This window comes from Ricinus communis, chromosome 5 (genome assembly GCF_019578655.1).
Source record: "Ricinus communis isolate WT05 ecotype wild-type chromosome 5, ASM1957865v1, whole genome shotgun sequence".
NCBI classification, from domain to species: Eukaryota; Viridiplantae; Streptophyta; class Magnoliopsida; order Malpighiales; family Euphorbiaceae; genus Ricinus; species Ricinus communis.
Genome location: NC_063260.1, coordinates 29,033,315 through 29,055,815, shown reverse-complemented (window position 1 = coordinate 29,055,815; position 22,501 = coordinate 29,033,315). Strand labels below are relative to the sequence as shown.

The following is a 22,501-nucleotide window of genomic DNA, read 5'->3' as shown; positions in this document are numbered from 1 at the left end:
GCATTGGAACCAAGGGCTTAGTGGCTGGTTTGTAAATGTGAAAAAGATGGGTGCCCTAGGCTCTTGCATGTATGAGATGAAAATAGCACTGAAAATTTTCATGTTGATAATCAAGCTCCAAAATCGAGCGAGAAATCGAGTTTTAGTAGTAAGTTTTACTCGAGACTCTGTTACAACTCTGGGAGTATTTAGGCACTAGCAAAAACAGAACTCAAAAGCTTTTGGAGCTGATTGCAGCATGCATTCCCAAAAATCATATGCAAGCAGATTGTGCCTAATGTAGGTCAAGCAAAACTCCAGGTTCCTTGGCAAAAAAAAAAAAAAAAAAAAAGGATGAAGCCAACTGCTTCCTCCTGAAATAACAGATTTTCAATACTCTGAACAAGATTGCTGGATTTACAAGCATTAATCAAGTAACATCATGAAAATTTTGATTCTTGGCTTCCAAATTGGAGATAATGAGTTAACTGGGAGAGCAACACAAAAATTGTTTATCTTACAGAAATGAATTCTCAATCTAGAACAGTTTCTATACAGTGAACTAGCAAAATTTACTATATCATAGACACTGCCCCGCTCAAATAACTCTCTTTAACTGATTCCTGCACAATCTTACTTACAAAAGGAGAAGAACTGCACAGTTACCATCAATGGTTTACACAAGTGGTAACAAATTTACACAAAGCAATCGCACCTGCGCTGAAGCTGAAGGCAAAGCCTCTTCAGTCTCTGACTTCTGGACATAATAGAGAAGCTCAGCATTTATAGCGAGTCCTGATGTTTCAGCTTTGATCAAGAACTAGATTCATGGGCCCAAAAAGCATCTGGATCTGGACAGAATAAAGAAAAGTCCTGCATTTCTAGATTGGCGATGTGCCAATCCACAATACGAGCTTGAATTGACTTGAGTAGCAGAAGGATTGTCGGCAGCAGCCACCACTTATCATCCTCCCTGTTGGCAAATCAAATCAAAAAGCTTTTATACCTGACCAAGAATAACAAGCAAAACTTTCGATTTGCAAAGAAAATCAAGGATGAAGATAGGCTTTTCTCAAATCAGCATGAGTAAAAGAACTCGTGAGATGTACTATGCATATTCTGCAAGATGGGATTCAGTTTATCTGATCAGGCATGCTTACAGAAACAAGAATGATGACTATTTGACAGACTAGATTATTTCTTGCAACCAATTAATGGGAAGAAACAATTTGCTCAAGAGATTATCCATTTTCTGAAGGTGGTAATGTGGAAAAAACTGGAACAACAACATAAATTTGATTTCTAGGATATCCAATATTTGACAATCCACCACAATGTGAAACATAGATTCTAGCGAGGGACCTTGTATTCCAAATGTTGGAGATTTGAGATAGAGCTATTGAGAACTTGCACCCTTAACATTGTGATTGTTGGACAAGCAATTCCTTTACAATAATCGTAACTATTAATGATTTTTTGCTTTCCTACCTAGTAATGATAATGCTCTCCAGTAGTTGTTTTCAATGAGAGGAGTTCTAAGAAATGGGTTATGAAAGTGAAAAAAAAGAAAATGAATGTCATCTTTGACAGGAGAGCAACAACTAGGCAGTTGGGGGTTTAGGAATTACAAAAGTACTAGCGGTAAAAGAGGGCAGCAAAAGTCACAGGCAATTGAACTCATTGACTAAGCCAAACACAAATGATCACCAACTAGAGAAATCTATAAAGAAACAGCAAAAGGCATAAGGAATAACTTCCAATCTTGCACAGTGCCTCTTAATCTCCAGGTGGATAGGCAGCAAGCATAACTGGATCTCCTAATTTGTGATCCCTCATTCTTCCAGATGTCCCCTCAAAGCCAAGTTTTATACTTTGTCTTGGAACACAATCCCTTGCTCAATAGAACATTCTTCTGTTCCCCTGAACCTATTTACTTTGGCTAATGATCTTCTGCCTCGCTGCTGAAGCTTTTTTCAGGGGTTGCTTTGAGTGTTATCCAACTCTATTAGAGGGCATTACCAGCTGTTTTTATTATGCAACAAAGTTTATAGTAATAAAAGTAGGATTTCTTGTCCACTATGTGTACTGTCTTCCCTGTCTCAATAAAATTCCATTTCTTATTAAAAATTATTTTCATATATCCATTTAGTTAACAGCAAGCTAATGATAAGCAAGTGGAACAAGCACACACATGTGAGTGCACATACACATGCACATCTATAAGCGTGACTTTGACTATCATTTTTGGTTTCTCATGCACAGTTTATGTTCCACAAATTAAATTATAAAATTTCACCTTCTAGTCTTCCATGTGTTTTCCTTGCCAGGTGGCTGGAAAGCAGAGAATCCACAGTGAACAATACCACAGATGAAAGTGACAGCCTGCAGAAATAAATCAAGGGTCAATGCTTAAGACATCAACCAAAAAATTAACGCTTGAAACAAACATGTGGATTATGCCAGTTTCTTCCTCAAACTTTCAGGTTATGGGCATCATCAGACTATTGAATTCTGTTTTGACTTTAAGGATAATAATGCCTTGCCAAATTCTAACTGAGAACTCAATTTGAAGTCCATAATGCATGTGAGTACAACTTACAATATTAGACAGAGATGTAGCATTCCACAATGCATATATACGAGAAAGTAAAGCTCTTCTTGGTTCTCTACTGAATAAGGCATTCAAGCCCGCGGGAAATGGAGAAAGCAAGGATAGAGGAAGAATAAGCAGGATTGCAAGGAAAGCTCCAAGAGAAATCCAATAGAACTGAAGCAAAGTAAGAACGGTCACGGAAATATCCGCCAAAAGCATGATAGTTATAAAAAGCTGAAGAGCGTCCTGAAACACAAATATTTAAGCATTAGACAATTAAAATATCTATATAATCAGTCTAGTAATGGGTGCCAAATCTCAGTGTGTAACTACCTGTCTCCCAACAGGTCTTGTATTATGCAGTAAGAGAGAAAATGGGAAGAGAAAGTCCCTTTTAAATTCCAAAGATTTCAATGTAGCATCATTAATGAGACCTCCATTGATTCCTCCAGTCATCTTTTTACAAGATAACACTTGGCTCATGTAAAGCCGATCCTGCTGCAGCTGCTTTAGACTTCTGCTTGTACATGAGGCATTCTTCCTAGATTAAAATAAGTAGAGAAAATCTTAATATAATCACCACATGACAAGAATTTAGAATTTTCTTTCTTTATAAAATGTATGAAACACAAGCCGGTAGTAGTTCTATGAAGAAGCATAAAATTGATTTAAATAGTGTCACTACAACTTGTATCAATTATCAAGGGCTTACAACATGAATTTTTAAGAAACTACTACAGACAAGTTTGTAAGTGACCCAAACCTATCAGAAATAAGGTCAAGTCAAAACCCATAACTATTATAGACCCATTTTCACCATTAAAAAAAAAAGAACTTGATCCAACATGAACGACTTCTTGATTTGGTTTCTTGTTTCTCTAAACCAAAAGAAAGGTCTGGTCATGTCATAATAAGAATTAGCCAAACCCAACAGTTTTACACCCCCAACTAAATAACATTTTATCATTGTTTTTCACTCATTGAAATGCAACACCTTATTCCAATTGTTCTTCTTGTTGTAAATCTGATTCCAAGAATGTCAAGTAAATTTTGAAGAAAAATTTTAAGAAGTTATTCAAAATCAGTCAAGTAACACCAATGGCTCCTATGGAAGTAGCTATCAGGAGCCATTAGTTCATGCATAAAACTCATTAATAAGTCCATTGCTTGTGTGGCTTGAACATCAATAATAGATAGAAAACAAAGGATGACCTTTCATACGAACTTAAAAAGGAAAGATCAATAAAATTGCCAAAAATTATATCACTGTCAAAGCTCAAGGGGAGAGAATTGGTAAAACAAAAAGGATTAACTAAATTGAAAAAGCATGCAAAAGTAATAATTTCTTAGTCTCGAAAACAAGAACTCCATGACCTATTGAACTCATTTCTAGAATTGACAGCTATTATTATGAACCATAAATAGATAGGCCAATTCAATTATAGATACGAGTTAGCTACCTTGTGGAATCACCATTGCTTCCATCAAAAAAATCAGACTGATGCAAGTTGCTGAGAGAATATTCACCAACCATAACCAATATACCCAACTGATAGTAACCAGAGGCAGTAGCTTGGAACCATCCAAGCTCTACCTTGACCCCATGAAACTCAAGTTGGGGATTTGCATGACTATTGATCCAATTAATGACAGGAAGTAGTGCAGAGCGGATAGACCCGTGCCGCACAGTCCTCAATTGAGCATTTAATCCAGCCACCAAACGATTCCAGACAGATGCTGGGACGTGCTGAAAATGACAGGCATGTGTATCAGATGAATTTTAGAGAGAGGATGATAGATTGTGCACATTCATACCTGTCCAAGGAGATTAGTCAGCAATGTGTCACTGTGAAGACTATAAGGCGACATATAGCTCCCATCCCCCCCAAAAATTATACACATGGGGAATCTTTTTTGTATTATAGATACAATATCCAAACGCTTCTCATCACCACCAAGAAAAAAATCAATGTATGCGACCATTAAATCTGGTGTTGCTCCAACCTGCATCAAGTATTACCATTCAGAACGCAAATCTTCTGGAACTTTAAAGACCAAATAACAAAAAAATATAAAATAAAGAAATCCTTACTTAAAAGAGTATACTAGCCCACGTTTATACATAAATTAAAACCAATGAGATAGTCTAAATTCATGCAGGAAATTTACTAAGTGCCAGCTGTATAGTTCTAACATGATTGATATCTTTTTCCATCCTTCAGATAAAAAAGCATGAGCTCCCCAGAATGTTAAAGAAAAGAAAGAAAGATAGATGCTTTCATTCGAGGGTTGTGACCACCAATAATCCAAGAAAAATAATAAGACAGAACCAACATATCATTTTAGAAAATGATCTTTTTTTACTAACCAGGATACGAATACTTTGATGGTTTAAATAAAAATTATATCCCAGAGGTTTACCATTTATGCCAAAAATAAAATTACCACTTTAGAAAAGTGAACTGGTTCGTGTTAAGTGGCAACTAAAAGTATAAAACAAAACAAGTCGGACCTTCATCCCTTTGTACAGGGCCCGTGATCTGCAAGAACGGAGACACGAATGGTCATATTCGGATTTGACATATTCCTGAAGTCGATGAACTTTATTTCTCCGCCGCCACTGTTTCCAGGACCAGGCACAAGGATAGGCAAGCACTGAAAGTATACTGTGGACTGAACCTTCCCACCAATCATATGCAGCAACAGAGTTAATCTCGTCAATAAATCTGTTAAAAGCATCTTCATACCTGCAGATCAAAATGATTCTCCATTATGAATGAATTTTATCACATTGAAAAAGAAATGCTAATACTCTTTTGAGCTTCTATAATTTTGGCTTTTGAATGCACAGCGAGGACTTCACAAACAAGTGTAATGAGAGCCACTGATTTTCTTAATAAAACATTATCATTACAGCGCTGGAATACAAAAAACAAAGATAAGAAAAAAGAGGGTGTGAATTTTAGATCAAGGATCAAAATCACAGGCCAGTTGCAGTATAGTGGTAGTATCAGTGTGTTTTAGCCAAAGTGCAATTTTTATGTGGTTGTCACTGCCACATTCCAGCAGCTAAATGGTTAAATTAGCAAAAAGTAATAGCCCATTACAGATGTAATTTGCACAACATCTGGAATGAAGTGGTATGCCAGAAAATGTTTACAAAAGGGTCAAGAAAGTGGGTTGAATTTACTATGACCGAGGCTTTTTGAATGAAAAATGATGTTTCAACCAGAATGATTGCGTGAGGAACACGCACATCATATTATGATAATGACCAATTACGATCATCTCTTTATGGCCATGGCATAAAATTTACTTACACAATCTCAATAATTGCATTGGGAGGCGAGTAAGGAAGATGCCAGGGTTCCCTAAAAGTATTGGGACCCATAAAGTACATCCTGTAGACATGGCTCTGAGTTTCTTCAGCTCTAGTTCCCCGCACCTAGAGTTGTAAAAGGTGTAAATATTAAAAACACTGCAAGCATTACAGCTTAATTCTGTTATAAATGCAGAAAGCATAAGTTGAAACAAGTAATAGTTATTATCAACATCATACCTCTGATAACGAAAGCAGATGTGGAAAATGATGATGAGACTGGTGCTCGATTGAGTTTGCACTGTAAGAAGAACCTGAGCCAACCAATTTTACTCTCAGCGTACTCAACATCACAGCTACAAGCACCAAGAAGCAAGACAGAAGAAGGGAGAAAGGCCAAGGGCCCCCAAATGTATACATCAGCTCCTCAAGAGGAGTATAGCAATTTGGCATCCTGTATTTGTCGGATATGCATTTATAAGGACAAGATGGCTGGCTAACTCCCCCTGCAGTGATTCAACTTCAGCCTACATAAGCTAAAAAAGGGGGGGAGAGAGATAGGGAGGGAGGAACAGATAGACAGAGAGAAACTCCAGTCCAGAAGCAATATGACACTGTACCTCGCACATATATGAAATTTGCACGGTTAGGAAGAAGCTCAAGTGAGCAAGGAGTGCAAAGACTTTCATCGGAGCCTTCGACATCTTTGTAAGTGCCAACAGGGCATTCCTGTTGATATATGCACTAATAAGAAGACAATAGATCTACTCAACTATGTGTAAAACAGAAAAAGAAAAAAAAGGCGGGATGGGGCCAGCGTCGTCTCAATCTCCACATATAAATCTGCCAGATTCCATCAGAAGACTAAAAGTTTAAGAAAGGTTTATGTCCAACAAGATTTAGAACTACCTCACAAACTTTCAAGTAGACATCATATGTACCAAAATCCTCGTAACACATACTCGGTAATAATTTACATCAACAAATTTCTCACAACTTCCAACAAATTTCACTTGATCAGTTTATGCTTAATGGACGGAACTACGACTTTATAATTTCCCTTGAAGTCTCTTCTAGTTGTCATCAATACTTTTGAGTAATCATGTTTCCGGTAAACATTCAATACATAGGCCAAGCAAGAAGACCTTAAGTTAAGTTGCACAAATTAGTTAAGCATTTAAGCTAGCATGAGAAATTGCAATCCTGTCACAGTTGATTTCTTCCCATTTGGATGCATCTTACTTTGCACAATGTAATGATATCTTGATGCAACCAAACTTCCAATATTTCATGAAAAAGCAGCATCAGAAAACTAAATGGAACATCTCTCTACATTGCAATAGATAATATTATAATCTGTCTTGCTTTGGTGAACATAATAATTACCAATGGTGAAAAGAAAATAGCTAGTTTTATACAGTTGAACAATAACATCAGAGTAGCCTTGCTCTTATATAGCTTCAGACTTTACTTGGCACTAAGAATTTACTGCTATATCATTAACAGTAATGCTCAGCTGACTTTTAGATTTATTTATTAAAAGTAAGAGTAATCCTCCAAAATCATTTTTACTTCGTTTATTGTTACTCTAATCGTCCAAGCAAAAATAATAGTTATGTAATGTGTCAATGAGTGCAAGCTTAAAAAGCTTGCAGAGTGCTTGCAACATCAGCTCTAAGTTTTCAACCCAGGAAATAGTGTCAAAACCATAAACAGAGTAAGGAGGAGAAGCCACAGAAGCACTCTGACAGAATTTCTAGGAACAAGGAACCCCATAGATCAAATTGAGGGAGAAAGCTATCAACGAAGCAGCTTTCTACCTTACTAGTTGGTCCTTCCATAAACTATGAGTGGGTTCCTCTTTATCATTGATTTGAAACTCTTAGTTGCACGACAGTTCTTAGAGCTTATTTAGACACACATCTTGAAAATTTTACTTCTCAAGACATGAAGCTATGGAAAAGAAAAAGGGAAAAAGAAACAAAAAAGAAAAAGGAAAAAGAAAAAGATAATAAGAGTTAAAACTCGGAATTAAATATTCATTGATAAATAAAATGATTTTCAAATTGCAAGGGAATGGGAAAAGTTGTGCTAAAATATCAATGTCAACAGAATGACCTTACATAGATGTGTCATAAGTAATACTCCCATAAAACTGTTTTAAGGAGGGTTTTCAGATATCAACGTAAGAATCTCTCAAAATCTTAGGAAGAGATCAATAAGTTCTTGCTAATTACCACTTGTTAAACAATGCAAGCAAAGGCAGTATCTCTAGAATTTATTTTTTATATCAAGCTTCTGCACTACACCAAAATGAATTGCCAAAAGACAAATAATTTGGACAGTTAAGCCTATGTTCATTTTTTTACAATGGATCAGAGTCTGGTAACTGAGGACTTCAGCTTGTTGCAGAAATGGTCTGAAGCCTACATAATGAACAAGGTTTGTTTTATGAACAATTCAAGCAAGGAGGCTTGGCAGAAGAAACTTAAGAAAAAGATTGCCACAGCACAAGGTAAGCTGCAAAACAGCAAAATGGGGTCAACTGTTTGAATTTGAAAAGCCAAAGATACTGACTTGGCTGGTTGACAGAGAATAGTTTTAGTTAATTTTGATATGGTTTTAGGATGTAAAATCCAAGACTGGGGTTGATGTAAAGACGTACCACTCCCAACTAGTGTAAAGAAGCAGTTGCAGCAGGATTGAAGTATATGATTCTTCCTTTTCCTATTTGGATTAGGAATATTAGAAAGAGAGGTAAGGGAAAAAAAAACCCTAAACTTTTTGACATTTCTAAGAGATTCTAGACTCAACTATTCACCAAATAAAAAAATATAAAGTATGAACGAATCATAGATTGCATATCTTCCCTTACAGCCCATAATCTATCAAGTTTAGAAGTAAGAGAAACAATCACATCATGGCGGCATAAGAAAACAATGTGCATACTATGTACCTTGCAAAATATACCATAAAGACCTTTTGGGCATCTTTTCCCAGTAACAGTGCCTTGTTCCCCAAAAAGACCACCATTATCACCAGCACCTCCACTGTAAACAAAAAGAAGTAAGAAGTACTGATATAAAGCGATATCTTGACAGTTATATGCAGCATTTGAAGGCATTTCTCTGAATATGTGGATAAGATGTAGAAAGTAGAAGTAGAAAGTATTTCAATCTTTAAACCAAGAAAGTGCATGTGCATTAGTTGCTGAAATACACTTTACGAGATCTCATATCGGATAATATGCCTACTACTGAGTGGATGCATACTATTTTGGAAAAATCATAAAATTTAAGAATATCAGAAGTTAAGACATCAACAATGGTCCATAATATCAGTTCAAGAGATATCGATCAAGAATATTGTTAAGTTAAAAGTTAAACTCTTCATTGGATGTCTTTGTTCTAAATGCATTTCACTTTTAAGAAATTTAAGCTATTCATATTTCTAAAAAGACATACCTACTGTTGATTGAACCACTTATACTTGCAACTGAAACATATTCATCCCCGCTATCTATCTTAGACCAATGAAAGTGAACTCTCCCACCTCCACCTCCACCACCACCAAGAGGGCCACCACTCCCGCCTAAGACAGATAAGCATGAGTTCTCTGCAAGCACAAGTTCCTGAAGAAAAAGAAGGACCGTCCCACCTGAACCTCCACCAATCCCACCAATCAAAGGACCATTACTGTTTACTAATGCATTATCAAAACTTTGACCATCAGCCTTCAAAGATCCATAGAGATCAAGCCTTAACAATGGCCATTGAATGGAGCCCATCACTGACCAACAAGAAAACAAAATGTTAGGCATGAGTGAGAATTATGTCAGTATGCAGCTTGGAAGAAAGACTTGAAGAAAAAGCATGTGATGGCAAATATTTGTAGAGATGTCAGCTATTGTCTAGAAGCATTCAATTCAAGTGTCCAACATATGTCCAAAGAAGACAGAAATAGAAAAGGAATAATAGGACAGAAGGAAATTATTTTTACTAAGCTTGTGATTTGGAAACATTACCAATCATTCCCCCTCCAATCACATATCCATAGGATCGATCAGGACCCTCAGTTCCACTTCCCAATTCACAAGGTAGATCAGCATCACCATACCTATTACCACCATCACTCACAATTCCATTGAAATATCCGGAGCCCCCTCGTCCCCCATGCCCAGCACCACTGCCAACTCCATTGGAATAATTTCCTCTTCCAATACCTTCACTGCAACCTGCAATGTAAGAACTTTGGATAGTCAAAGCATAAACAGAAAACCGTAAATATTCCCTAAAAGAACACTAGCTAACAATGACCTGCAAAGAACCCAAAGATACAAAAGTGATGAGACTTGAGAAGAAGAATAAGATAAAGAAGAGAGCACAGTGCTGGGAAAACACTGCAGTACCTAATCCTGATGCATTTATCATTCCACTAGCATCAACAATTATAGTTCTTGCTCGGTGGATGTGGATAATACTTCCCTTAACAATACCACTCACAAGGAGATCCTCAACACGACATATCTGCCAAAAGTGAAGTGGACAATTATGTTTTAACAACACCAAAAATATAAATAACAGATTATAAGAACTTCAAGGGAAGAAATGACACCTGTAGAGATGTCTCGAGTCTAAACAATATTAAGAATATAGTTATGCATGAATAATAAGGATGTAGTAGAAAAGCCAAGACAATGCCACATTCAGAACAAGACATGGAAAATTAGAGTCTAAGATATAAAAAATAAGGTTCCATGTTAAAAGAAAATTAGATATTGACATGTAGCATATTCAAAATTTCTCACGTATGGAATAGATACGTGAACTCTTTGCTCTTTATTAAGACACACATCTAAAGTTAGAATTTAGTGGAAAAGAAGGCTTAAGTGAATGAAAATGAGATAAGAGTCTAAAAATCAGAAATTTGACGGGAAAAATAAAAGTTTTCCACAACTTGAGATTGGTGTCAGATCATTAGGATATGTGTTATTTAATTAAATTTCTTATACTTGTATTATGTTTGAAAAATTTTTACTCTAATTTTTGTCATGCCTAGGTGGAAGCACACACATGCTCACTGGCGAAGAACCAGTGAATCTAAAAGATGAAGACCTTAAAATAGTTTGATATCTGTCATATGAAGGGACCACCTTCAACTTGCACTACATTATAATTAAATAATATAAGGAAATCTAAGATGTGAACTCCGAGCTAGAAGGTCAAAGAGGCTACTATAACATTTAAAAGAACCGCTCAATCTAAAAGTTATAGCTTGAAGGTTAAGGGTCAAAATAGTTGTATACCTCTAACATTTTCCCGAATTAGTTCGTGCCACTCTCCAATTTAATTTGAAATTTGTTACAAGATGATTTTTAAATAGTAAGATTTACTTAAATCTATATTCAATTGTCTGACTACCATCAAAAGATAAATTTCATTTTGCAGCCATAAAGAGCCTATTTGTACCCTTGCTATCCAGCAAATGTTAGTAACATTAGTAATCTATCAAGTGAAAGTAGGCCAAGTTATCTTATTTTAAAATAGAACAATTACAAAAATTCATGAACATTAGTTGTGATTAGTTTCATTCTTCAAATGTAAACGCACTTCACTTTATGCCATTTTTGTTAAGTTAGACTTTAACAGTAAGAACCAACGTCTTAATATTCAAAAAGCGGAGACTTGAAATTATGCCCTAATTTCGAGGGGATTTCTTCTTGACTATTCCTTTTTGTAGACGCACCAAATTATTATTCAAGATTACTAGAACAAGGACCACCTTATAAGGCTAAATACTTATGGGTGACCGATAGGAAAATAGTACTGTGAGGGAAGGGTGAAAAGAACCCCATTAGAGGGTGAAATAGAACATGAAGCATCAAACATAAAGTAGATCATTCAAAATTGATATATTTTCTTCTAAAGAGCAAATCTAAAGATAAAAAGGTGCCTTCTTTTTTAAATTATCTTTTTGATTCGACAGCAGCAACAAGTCTTAAAGATAAGGGCGGGGTTCAACCATGGAAAGGCTTACGATGGATACCCTAGGCATCCAAAGACGAGGAAGGGGATTTCTTGCTGATTATTCCTTTGCCTCTTGTTGTAGATGCATCAAATTTATCACCCAAGAGTACTAGAAATGCAACACTATCTGACAACAGTTTACTGCCTTCAACCAAGGATAACCATGAATTTTAGTAGTAGGGGTGGTATGGAGAGGTGGAGGAAGCAACCTGATTTTGCTATTAAAACCCATGACCACACATCAACCTTTTCATAAATGAGACAAATCCAACAACAATGTGAATGTCTTTTCCTTTTGCCATTTTGGCATATCTTAGTATAGAGCTTAGGAGAGAAATAAATCAATGAATTCATCTTCTTCATTCCAATTAGGAATCGAAAATACTCAATACTATGGGAGCAAATCTTCCAAGACAAATTGAGGAAATTCATATAAGCAACGTGTAGCAAATACTTCAAGCCGCATGCTTTAGAAAATGAAATTCTTGCCATCTAAAAGCCCATTTTCAATCAATGTGATGCTCATGACATATTCTAGTTGGTCTAAAGGTAGTAAGACTATTGTGTTTCTAGATCCCAAGAAAGAAGAATACTGAAATAAAACCCATGGATCTAAATTCACATAACAAATAAGTCCTAAACTGTTTGGGGACTAGGAGGAGATTGTGGTAGTTTGTAATTGACTATAAGCAAGGTTAGCATTCAACATAGTGTAGCTCTTTCATTTACTGAGACACAAAAATATATCTGGAAACACTCCTACTTTAAGTGAAACACTTACTTGAAGTGAAAAGGATAGCGTATAATTGAAATGGCAGTCATCTGGAGGAGTTATCAAATCCATTGGACATGCCCGACTCTGACATAGTGGTTGCGTAACCCTGCAGCAAAAGAAAAAGGAATGCAAAGATAAAAGGAAATCTCATAATTTACTTAAACTCAAAAGCATATCCTAAAGCCTCAAAAAGAAGTTCCTACTCACACGCTTCGGCTAGCATCATCACCAAGTGGAGCCTGTAATAAAGAACCTGGTCCAACCTGTGATGCATATTAGGTTTGCAATTAGTTCTTGTTAAGCAGACTTCAAGAATGTAATACTAAAATTGGCATTGCCAACAATACAATAGTAGGACTAGGTAAAACCATCTTGAGTTTAAGAAAATTAGGCTTAAAGAAAGTTTAAGAAAAGCAAGCATAAACAATATGAAGCCACTGTAATCAACATGATTATGTGCTAATTATTCCCCAAAAACAAAAAGATGCATCCATGAGACTAGTATTATTTCTTTTGATGCCAAACAGAAATACCAGAACATCCATCAAGTTCTCATCCCCATCATCCAAAGCAAGAAACATAACACTTCTCATGGTTTTTCTAACTCTAACAAATTCATAATATAGAAAATAGTAGTATAGCTGGGACCTATAGCACGTCAGCTTTTAAAATAGTTTGATGTCCAAAGTGTTATACATAAGAGTATAACCGTGCTTATTTAACCTTTGAAATCCATATGTGATCAAGCAGAACTTCACATGAAACTCATTTTCTCTTTATGTTTATTCTCATTGCTAATTATTGAAAACTGATATTTTTCTTATAGCTTAAAATAGAAAAAGAAAAAAGAGGAAAGTGGTGTTGCATATCATTAAACATCACTAGAGTGGCAACAATTGGGAAGAGAGAAGAATTCCAACTTTAGGAGAAAATAGAAGTAGGGACTAGGCTCCTCTCTTTTCTTTTAGCAAAGGTGGGCCTGGTACATACAATGTTGTTAGGCCAATTCAACAATTTTAATGATTCTAGAGCTGAAAATATAAGTTCATATGCAGCTAGCTTTGCGTCAGTAGCATATTCATTTGTCTTAAAGAGAATTCAAAGATTTGAGAAGATCAATCCATAGATTAATAGTGATTTAAATCTGAATGAGTGAAATTACAGATCCTCTGGAGAGGGGGAGAATTGTATATCCTAGGGCAGCCCAACCATGGAATTTAGGTTTTGATTGCTATGCTTGAAAGCAGAATAAAAAAAAGAGAGTAGTAAATAAAAGTGTTACAATCTGTGATGTCCAATTCTCGAGGAGAAGGGAAGATTGTGTATCCTAGGGCAAGACCACCACTATGTTAGTTCGAGAGGATGGAGAAATGGAGGGATTGAATTTTGGAAACAATATATTCTAGTTATTTCCCTCCTATTTCGTGCCTAGTCACAATCTTTGAAAATCAAATCCTTCCACTTTTATCCTCCCAAAAAATGTTACTATGCTCAAAAGCAGCCAAAAGAGAGAGTGGATAGTCACCAAAGTGTTACAATCTATGATGTCCAAGGCCCAACCATTCACACGTCTCTTGGATCAATCCTAAGGGTTTATATTCAATTTATGCTTATGACAAAACTATTGCACTAATTTACTATAATCTGCAGCTATCTCTTAGAGAAGAACCATACTTAAATAAAGATAAACCAAGATCAAGCCATTAGCATTCTACTATAATGGTTTTAATACAGGAGAGAAGAATGTAATTAAAACACAAAAAAAAAAAAAAGGAAATAAAAAGAAAGAGAAACACAAATAACAGGCAAGAACAAGAGTTAAAATCAAAGTAATTGAAACACCTCCATATAGTAATAATGGCTTACAGTTATATTATAAAAAAGAGAAAGGGAAAGTCGCTGGCTCTTGATTGCATCACCGTGACCTGTCAACTTTAGTAGCCCCTGCCCATATACACCCAAATTTGCATTTGAGCTAACGACAGAGTTAGCCTGCAAAGATGAAATGAAATCAAAAAAGGCATGGTATATGTTTAACGGAGAACAGAAGTTGGTGCTACAGGATGCTTTTGAAACCTCATACCCGTAAAACAATCAGATTTCTGACTTCAAGGATGGAAGCAGTAACAATGGTATTTCCTCCTCCATCAATTTCAATTATGGAGTTCCACATGAGTAACATTTTAACAGCAACTCTAAATGCACCGAAAACCTTCAATTTTGGAAGTGAAGCATCACATATCATCAATGAAAAATGGCACATAACTTTGTTAAGTTAAAGCATCGAACTCTACACACGCATTCTTCATAGAAAGTTAGCTTTTGCATGTGCTAAATATGACTGCAAGAAACAATTTGCAATCTAAAATAGTAAAACTGTTATCTATTTTACAAGATATAAAATTTCTTAATGTAATTTCAATATGCTGTCATATTGGAATTATTTTGATTTAATCACTAATTATGAAATTCATGTTTTTTTTGTAACTATCTACTTAGGAAGTTTAGGATTTGGTATCATTTAGGAACTTTGTTATCATTAGAAGGATTAAAAGTTACCTTTTTTGGTTATTTGTTATTGGATTATTATTTTCCTAGTTCTTATTGGTTTAGAATTTTCCGAGTTTAGACTTTCCAAGCTTTATAGTGTTAGGCTTAGTCTTAAATACTATGTATACTCAATTAGGCTAACTATTTTATTAGGTTATGCTATGGCAAGTTATAATTTCTGCAAAATTAAAGATATTTCTTACCTTAAGCTTTGTGCTTTCCCATAGCTGTGTGCTTTGGATTTGTCTGTGTGTTGTGGTTCCACATCAATGTGCAAGTAATTTCAGTCTATTTTTTTCACATTAATGATGTTATGTCTTTTCCATTTTATTAACCACTTGAAAATAGTTAAATGCATCCTAATATATCAGATGTCCATTCTGCACTATCCAGCACCAGTGATAGTTGTGAAACAAAATAGAAAAGAATAAATGAATTGCACTTAACAGACAATCAGCAGAAAAAGTCACAATTCTCCAGCAAACATGCCTTTATAATGGAATCACTCATCAGAAGTTCTTCTGCCACAAGCTCAAATTCTGATACTGGGTATGCAGACAATCCAAAGGCAATGCTGCCTCCACGATATACGCCAATTTGGCCTCTGACCTTCACATTGTAAAAGATGAATTTTAAGTTTTATGCTTCAGGCTAAGAAATTTGTTAACCAGCAAAGAACAAAAACACTACTTCAGATAAGAAAAGTAACGAAGAATATGCATGAGGAGATTTCATGAGAGAAGCTGCTGAAAATGATGTAAGAAGAAAATTAGTTGAAACAACTGTATACTTGGGAAAGTGTAGAAGAATAACTATCCGAAAGTCTTATCAGCCCAGCCAACAGAAAAACTTCACTTAGTTTACCACATTCTTTCACAGTGAAGACATCTAAAAGTCTCTACCCAAATAAAATGATGAGAGAGAGAGACATGTCCTAGCTACACATTCAAAAGGGAAGATGGTAACACCAGTATATGATACAAACTAAACTAAACTTCACCAATCAAACAAATAAATGTCTCATCAAGCATGTGATGTCAAGATGAGAAATTCCCATTACACTCCTACAGAATCTATCAAAAGGAACAAATGCCGTCAATGACTCATATGAGGAATGATGACATGAGAAGCTCCATTTCTAAGAGTTAGATCTTGCATGCAGCTTCACTTGAGAGATTGTATGCATTCATGGAGAAAATAACATATTCATATGTTAAAAATCTTATATATAAATGAACTTCATCATTTCATGCAAATATAATAATTTTTGAGGAAGAAAAGAATTGGGAAACCTGCACTCTAGTCCAAAGCAGCGGGACCAGAACTTTTGCATTATTCTCCACAAAAACATTTGACCAAAGAGGTGTAGTAGGAAAATCAAGTAAAGGGGTCTCCGTTTCTGTTGTCACATTATCATTGCCAACTCTTAAACTTAGTAAATCTGCATTAAAGAATGTACCAGCAGCACCAGCATTTGCAGGACAATTAATACTAGCGCCACCTGCCTCAAGAAAAGAATATATTAGCTCAAAAGACAGCTATAGAAGTGCCAGTTCTGCAAAAAAAGAAAAACAAAAGATCTGTACAATGACAGTATGTAAAGTTAGATATTTTGTTGTCAAATTGATAAAACCCAAAATCATGCATTTTACGAAGAACAGAAGAGAAAGCTTACAAATAAAAGACATTAAAAAGAATTACAAATAAAAGACATACTGACTGGACAGTCAGTAGAAATCTAAATCAGGAGAAGATAAAATGATATAGTTCTGCTCAATTTCAAGGAAAATAGAATACTGGCCTCAGTGTAGTTACAAAATGGCGTTTGCTGTCATAGCAAACAGATACCTAAACAAATAAAACGCTAAAAAAATTTAAAGTCAAACTGCACAACCCGTGATTGCATGCGGACAACAGTCAAAACGACCAGGACTAGTCCTCGTCTATTAAAAGGACATGTGCAACCCAAATCACTGGTTCTAAGAATTTAGGAAATGATTTTTCCCCTTCAACAAAAAGTTTTAGCATGTAACTTAAATATGTATAAATCATGTCTAAGCATCTACATAAGAATAAAATGTTTAGCAGTTACTTGAATGCTATTTCTACTAAAGATACAGATGTATAATCAGTACAGACCATGAACAGTAACCTTTACATCTTCTTGTATGCTGTAACAATCAAGAGATATTCTTCCACCGCCACCTCCACCTCTTCCCCTCCCACCTGCTGCGCTGACAATACCATATCCCTTCCTATGCATTCAACATTAGACAAATAGCATCAGTAAATCTAATGTATAATCCTAGCAATATAGCATGCAGTGCATTAAAGTTTATACTACTATGCAAGCAGGAATACCAATATACTATAATGTCTATTCGAAATATTTTATTATTCAACTTTTGGAGATTTTCGTGCGATATAAAGTGGTTGAGATATTTCTGAATGTGGAGGTATACAATTGAAACAAAAAAATTTTACTACTTTACACATTACAATAACATAAATGAAGTTGTAAGTTCACTAGCATCTTTGTAGGAGCCTTTGGATTGTGCAACAGCAGCCAAACAAGAAGTGGAAGACTGATGACTAGAGAAAAAGTGGCCTCTTGGGATAAATGGCCAAATTTCTCTCTTTTCTTTTTGATTTTGGGTTTCTTTATTTTTTCCTTCCTTCTTTTTTTTACTGATGGTCACTCTAGAGAGTCTGAAAATCAATTGCACTGGGCAAGGAAAGTCAGAGCTAAATTCCAAATAAGGTCGTTTCTTAGAAGAAAAAAATTCACTAAGAAAGAAAGAGAGCTGGTTTAGAAGTAGAGAATAAGATATCCTCCAATCCTGCCCAACACAAAATACCAGATAATAGTAAAGAATTTAACGCCCTCAAATAAAGTTAGATAAAATTTGTGACACTCCATCAGAAGCCCTTGACGTATAACCCATTAAAGAAGCTAAGAAAACTATTTTAGCCCAAAGCAGATGAAGGGCAACATCTGGTTTTTGGAAACAAGTGCATTCCTTGCAATCCAAGCATAGTGAGAAAAAAAAAAAGCACAACTATAAAGAGTTTTAGCATCTTTTCTACCTGAATATTTTCCATTTAAACTAAAAAAGTCTCTAATGAATGTAGATGAACTCGATTTCTCCTTGTAAATATCGAAGGTGGTTTGAAAATCCACAACCCCTCCAAAATATATTAGTAAGAGTGAATGAGAATCATTATAATCGCAAGACATGATGCATCCATTAGGAAATAAAGCCTGCCTTCTGCAACAAGTCATTAGTATGCACTTCACCAAAAAATGCACTTCCAGCAAGTCAATGTGATCAACAACCATCATATCTCTCTCTCTTAATTTGAATGAAGAATAAAAATTCTCTCTATCCAATAAGTTTTGTGAGGGTACTTTTTGAGACCAGCTAAGTTCGAGCGAGTGCTATGAGATTCATTAAACAAATAACCTACATAATCAATTGATGTTAAAAAGCAATATGGTGTCAATATATGCTTCATCCAACAGGAAAAGCCCCAGACTCCTACCTCAACAAACTTATTGGGAAATTTGAACAAGTATTGTTCTGATATTGAAAGAACTGCTAAACCCTATCCATGATTCTTGCATAGATGTTTTATTAGCAAACATTAACATCCAAACAACTACATAAATTACCAAGAATAAAAAGAAAGAAAGCAGATTGTGAACTAACCTTAGATATTCAATGTGAAAAGTAATTTTCTCTGTATATTCATCAACGATTGTTACACCTATATATACAAGTTATATCTCTAATATAGGAATTCAAATCAAATACTAACCCCTAAGTAAATCCCCAATTATTCTCCTATTATGTATAGCAGTGCACCCTTAATTAATATGAAATAGTTGTAACACTCCCTCTCAAGCTAGAGCATAGATATTGATCATGCCCAGCTTGTTACAGAGATGATCATCCAGGGGTCGCAGACCGACCATTGAACATTGTTCAATAAGTGGAATGCATTAGTTGTTCGCTCTTAGGTTGGGCAGTAAGGATCAAAGAAGGGCAATCACTCATTCTTAAAACCAGCATTCTTAAGACCAAAGAGTGGGCAGGAAGAGGGGGATAAGCTCTCCGTTCTTGGTTTTCCTGTAGCTGGATCCTCCGGAATCACAAGAATCCTTAGTTAGAATGGATTCCAAATCAACCCTAACCACATTCAGGGCCTTTGTAAAGATATCTCCCAACTGTTCTCCTGTTTTCACATACTTGTAGAAACCAATCCCTATTGAATTCTTCCACGCACAAAATGACAATAAATCTCAATATGCTTAGTTCGTTCATGAAAGACTGGATTAGATGCAACATAAAGTGCAGCTTGGTTGTCACACCATAACTTAGCTGGTACTGAGATCTTAAGGCCCACTTCAGTTAGGAGCTGATATATCCACATTATCTCACACACAAACTTGGTCATGGCTCTATGCTCTGACTCTGCACTCGAACACGAGATAATGTTTTGCTTCTTGCTTTTCCATGAAACCGAATTTCCTCCAACAAACACACAATAGCCTAAATAGATCTTCAATCTTCTTTGCACCTTGGCCAGTCAGCATCTGAAAAACATTTAATCCTGGCATGACCATGGTTGCTATTCAGGATTCCTCGCCCAAGTGCTCCTTTCAAGTAATACAAAATTTTCACTACAGCTTTCCAGTGATTGACAGTTGGAGAAAACATATACTGACTTACCAGCTGACAAAATAGGCAATATCAAGACGAGTCATAGTAAGATAGTTTAACTTCCCAACTAATCTTTTGTATCTCTCAGGATCTTCAAACAATTCACCATCTTTTGTAAGCTGCAAATTTGGAACCATTGCAGTATTACATGACTTAACCTCCAATTTCCCTATCTCGAATAATAAGTCAAGTACATATTTCCATTGAGATAAGAAAATCCCTTTCTTACTCCTCATTACTTCAACATCTAAAAAATACATTAAAGCCCCTAAATCCTTTGTATGAAATCGACCATGAAGAAAAGATTTGAGTGATGAAATCCTATTGCTATCACTTCCAGTAATGACAATGTCATCAACATAAACAACCAATAAGATAATACCAGCTGCAGACTGCTTATAAAAAACAGAATGATCCGACTTGCTTTTCTTCATGCCAAACTTTTCAATAGTTTGACTAAACCTTTCAAACCAGGCTCGGGGACTTTGTTTCAATCCATACAAGGATTTATAAAGACGACAAACTTTCCCATACTCCCCCTGAGCAACAAAGCCAGGTGGTTGCTAGCAACCATTATAAACTTCCTCCTGAAGGCCATCATGAAGAAATGCATTTTTAATATCTAACTGATTAAGGGGGGCAATTATATGTGGCTGCTAGAGAAATGAATAACCTAACATAAGTAAGTTTAGCAACAGGATAAAAAGTGTCAGAATAACCAATTCCATATGTTTGAGCATATCCCTTAGCAACAAGTCGAGTCTTTAATCTAGCAACAGTCCCATCTGGATTAACTTTAACTGCAAATACCCATTTATATCCAATAGTCTTTTTACTTGCAGGCAAATTTACCAAGGTCCAAGTACCATTTTCATCTAAAGCATTCATCTCTCCAATCATATTACGCCATCCAAGGTGAGATAGAGCTTCATGAACAATTTTAGGAATAGAAACAGAATCAAGAGAAGCAATAAAAGAACAAGAGGATTTCGACCAATGATTATATGACACAAAATAGGATACCGGATAAGTGCATTGATGTTTACTTTTATATAGGGCAATAGGAAGATCATCACTAGAACTGGAAGTCGGAACTGATGACGAAGGAACTAGCACAAGACATGGAGCAAGAGGACTTAGAACAAGAGCAGGAACAGGATCCAGAACAGGATTAGGAGGTTGTTAACGACAAGAATAAACTTGTGTTTTAGGAGGCTTAATCGGAACAGAAGGAGGAAGATCATTAACAGTGTAAATTAGTAAATCATCATCCTCCCCCTTATGGACAAAACCTGAAGATGAGGCAAATGGTATTTGTTCTAGAAAGTAAACATCAACCGACACAAGATATTTATTAAGACTAGGACAATAATATTGTATACGAGAGTACCCAAGAAAGATACATTTGAGAGATTTTGGATCAAGTTTTGTAACCTGAGGTCGAACATCCCGAACAAAACAAGTACAACCAAATATCCTAGGTTCAATAGAAAATAATGACTTGTTAGGAAAGAGAACATGAAGAGGCTTACTCGAAAGAATAGATGAGGACATACGATTAATCAAAAAACAGGTTCTAGAAACTGCATCAGCCCAAAATTGTTTAAGGACATGCATTTGAAACAACAAAGCTCTAGCAAGCTCAAGAAGATGTCTATTTTTTCTTTCAGCAACCCCATTCTGAGACGATGTATCTACACAAGACGTTTGATGAATAATGCCATGTTGAATCATATAATTTTGGAAGCATTCTGATAAGTATTCTTTAGCATTATCACTTTGCAAAATTTGAACAGACACATTAAATTGTGTTTTGTTCTCAGCATAAAAAGCGGTAAAGAGAGAACAATTCTGAATGATTTTTTATCAAATATAACCATGTCATTCAAGAATAATTATCAACAAATGAAACAAAATACTTAAACCCAGTTTTAGACATAACTAGACAAGGTCCCCAAACATTCGAATGGACTAACTCAAAAGGAGCACTAGCTCGTTCATTGACTCTAGGACTAAAACTCTGACGATGGTGTTTAGCAAATTGGCAAGATTCAAAATATAATGAAGACAAACTAGAAAATTGAAGGCAAAATATCTTTAATATATGTAATGAGGGATGACCCAACAGACAATATGCTTCAAATAGAGTAATGTCTCCAGAATATGCTAGACTTTGGTACTTGTGTCTCAAGAATGTAAAGACCTCCTGATTCATATCTTTTACCAATAATCTTCTTCGTCATAAGATCCTGGAATAGGCAGAAATCAGGAAAAAATGCAACACAACAGTTAAAAGAACGAGTGAGTTTACTGACAGAGACTAAATTAAAAGACAAATCAGGTAAATTTAGAACAGATTGCAAAGGAATTGGAGGTGTTTGAATAATTGTGCCAAACCCTAGAACTATAGTGCTAGGAGTATGTGATTTAAAGAAAGAAAATAGATTAGAGTTACTTGTCATGTGATCTATGGCACCAGAATCAATGACCCATTTAGAAAATGAGGAAACAAGACATGTGTTTATTTTACCTGAA

The 22,501-nt window shown here is 35.5% G+C and overlaps 1 protein-coding gene across 6 annotated transcripts in view; it reads right to left on the bottom strand.

Moving 5' to 3' along the window:
* Positions 1 to 405: 405 nt before the first annotated feature.
* LOC8263719 overlaps positions 406 to 22,501 on the bottom strand; it is a 28,370-nt gene continuing 6,274 nt past the window's right edge. For all 6 annotated transcript variants that reach the window (XM_048374649.1, XM_015725123.3, XM_015725122.3 and 3 more), the window contains 21 exons: positions 17,382 to 17,497; positions 16,535 to 16,743; positions 15,732 to 15,851; positions 14,776 to 14,904; positions 14,559 to 14,684; positions 12,900 to 12,955; positions 12,699 to 12,798; positions 10,300 to 10,417; positions 9,916 to 10,125; positions 9,356 to 9,680; positions 8,848 to 8,941; positions 6,512 to 6,620; positions 6,132 to 6,397; positions 5,893 to 6,017; positions 5,085 to 5,319; positions 4,388 to 4,576; positions 4,033 to 4,319; positions 2,906 to 3,113; positions 2,579 to 2,818; positions 2,276 to 2,361; positions 406 to 952 (listed from right to left, as the gene is read on the bottom strand). In XM_048374649.1, the coding sequence (XP_048230606.1) occupies positions 793 to 952; positions 2,276 to 2,361; positions 2,579 to 2,818; positions 2,906 to 3,113; positions 4,033 to 4,319; positions 4,388 to 4,576; positions 5,085 to 5,319; positions 5,893 to 6,017; positions 6,132 to 6,397; positions 6,512 to 6,620; positions 8,848 to 8,941; positions 9,356 to 9,680; positions 9,916 to 10,125; positions 10,300 to 10,417; positions 12,699 to 12,798; positions 12,900 to 12,955; positions 14,559 to 14,684; positions 14,776 to 14,904; positions 15,732 to 15,851; positions 16,535 to 16,743; positions 17,382 to 17,497 (3,508 nt within the window). In that variant the 3' untranslated portion in view covers positions 406 to 792. The remainder of the gene's footprint in view (positions 953 to 2,275; positions 2,362 to 2,578; positions 2,819 to 2,905; positions 3,114 to 4,032; positions 4,320 to 4,387; positions 4,577 to 5,084; positions 5,320 to 5,892; positions 6,018 to 6,131; positions 6,398 to 6,511; positions 6,621 to 8,847; positions 8,942 to 9,355; positions 9,681 to 9,915; positions 10,126 to 10,299; positions 10,418 to 12,698; positions 12,799 to 12,899; positions 12,956 to 14,558; positions 14,685 to 14,775; positions 14,905 to 15,731; positions 15,852 to 16,534; positions 16,744 to 17,381; positions 17,498 to 22,501) is intronic.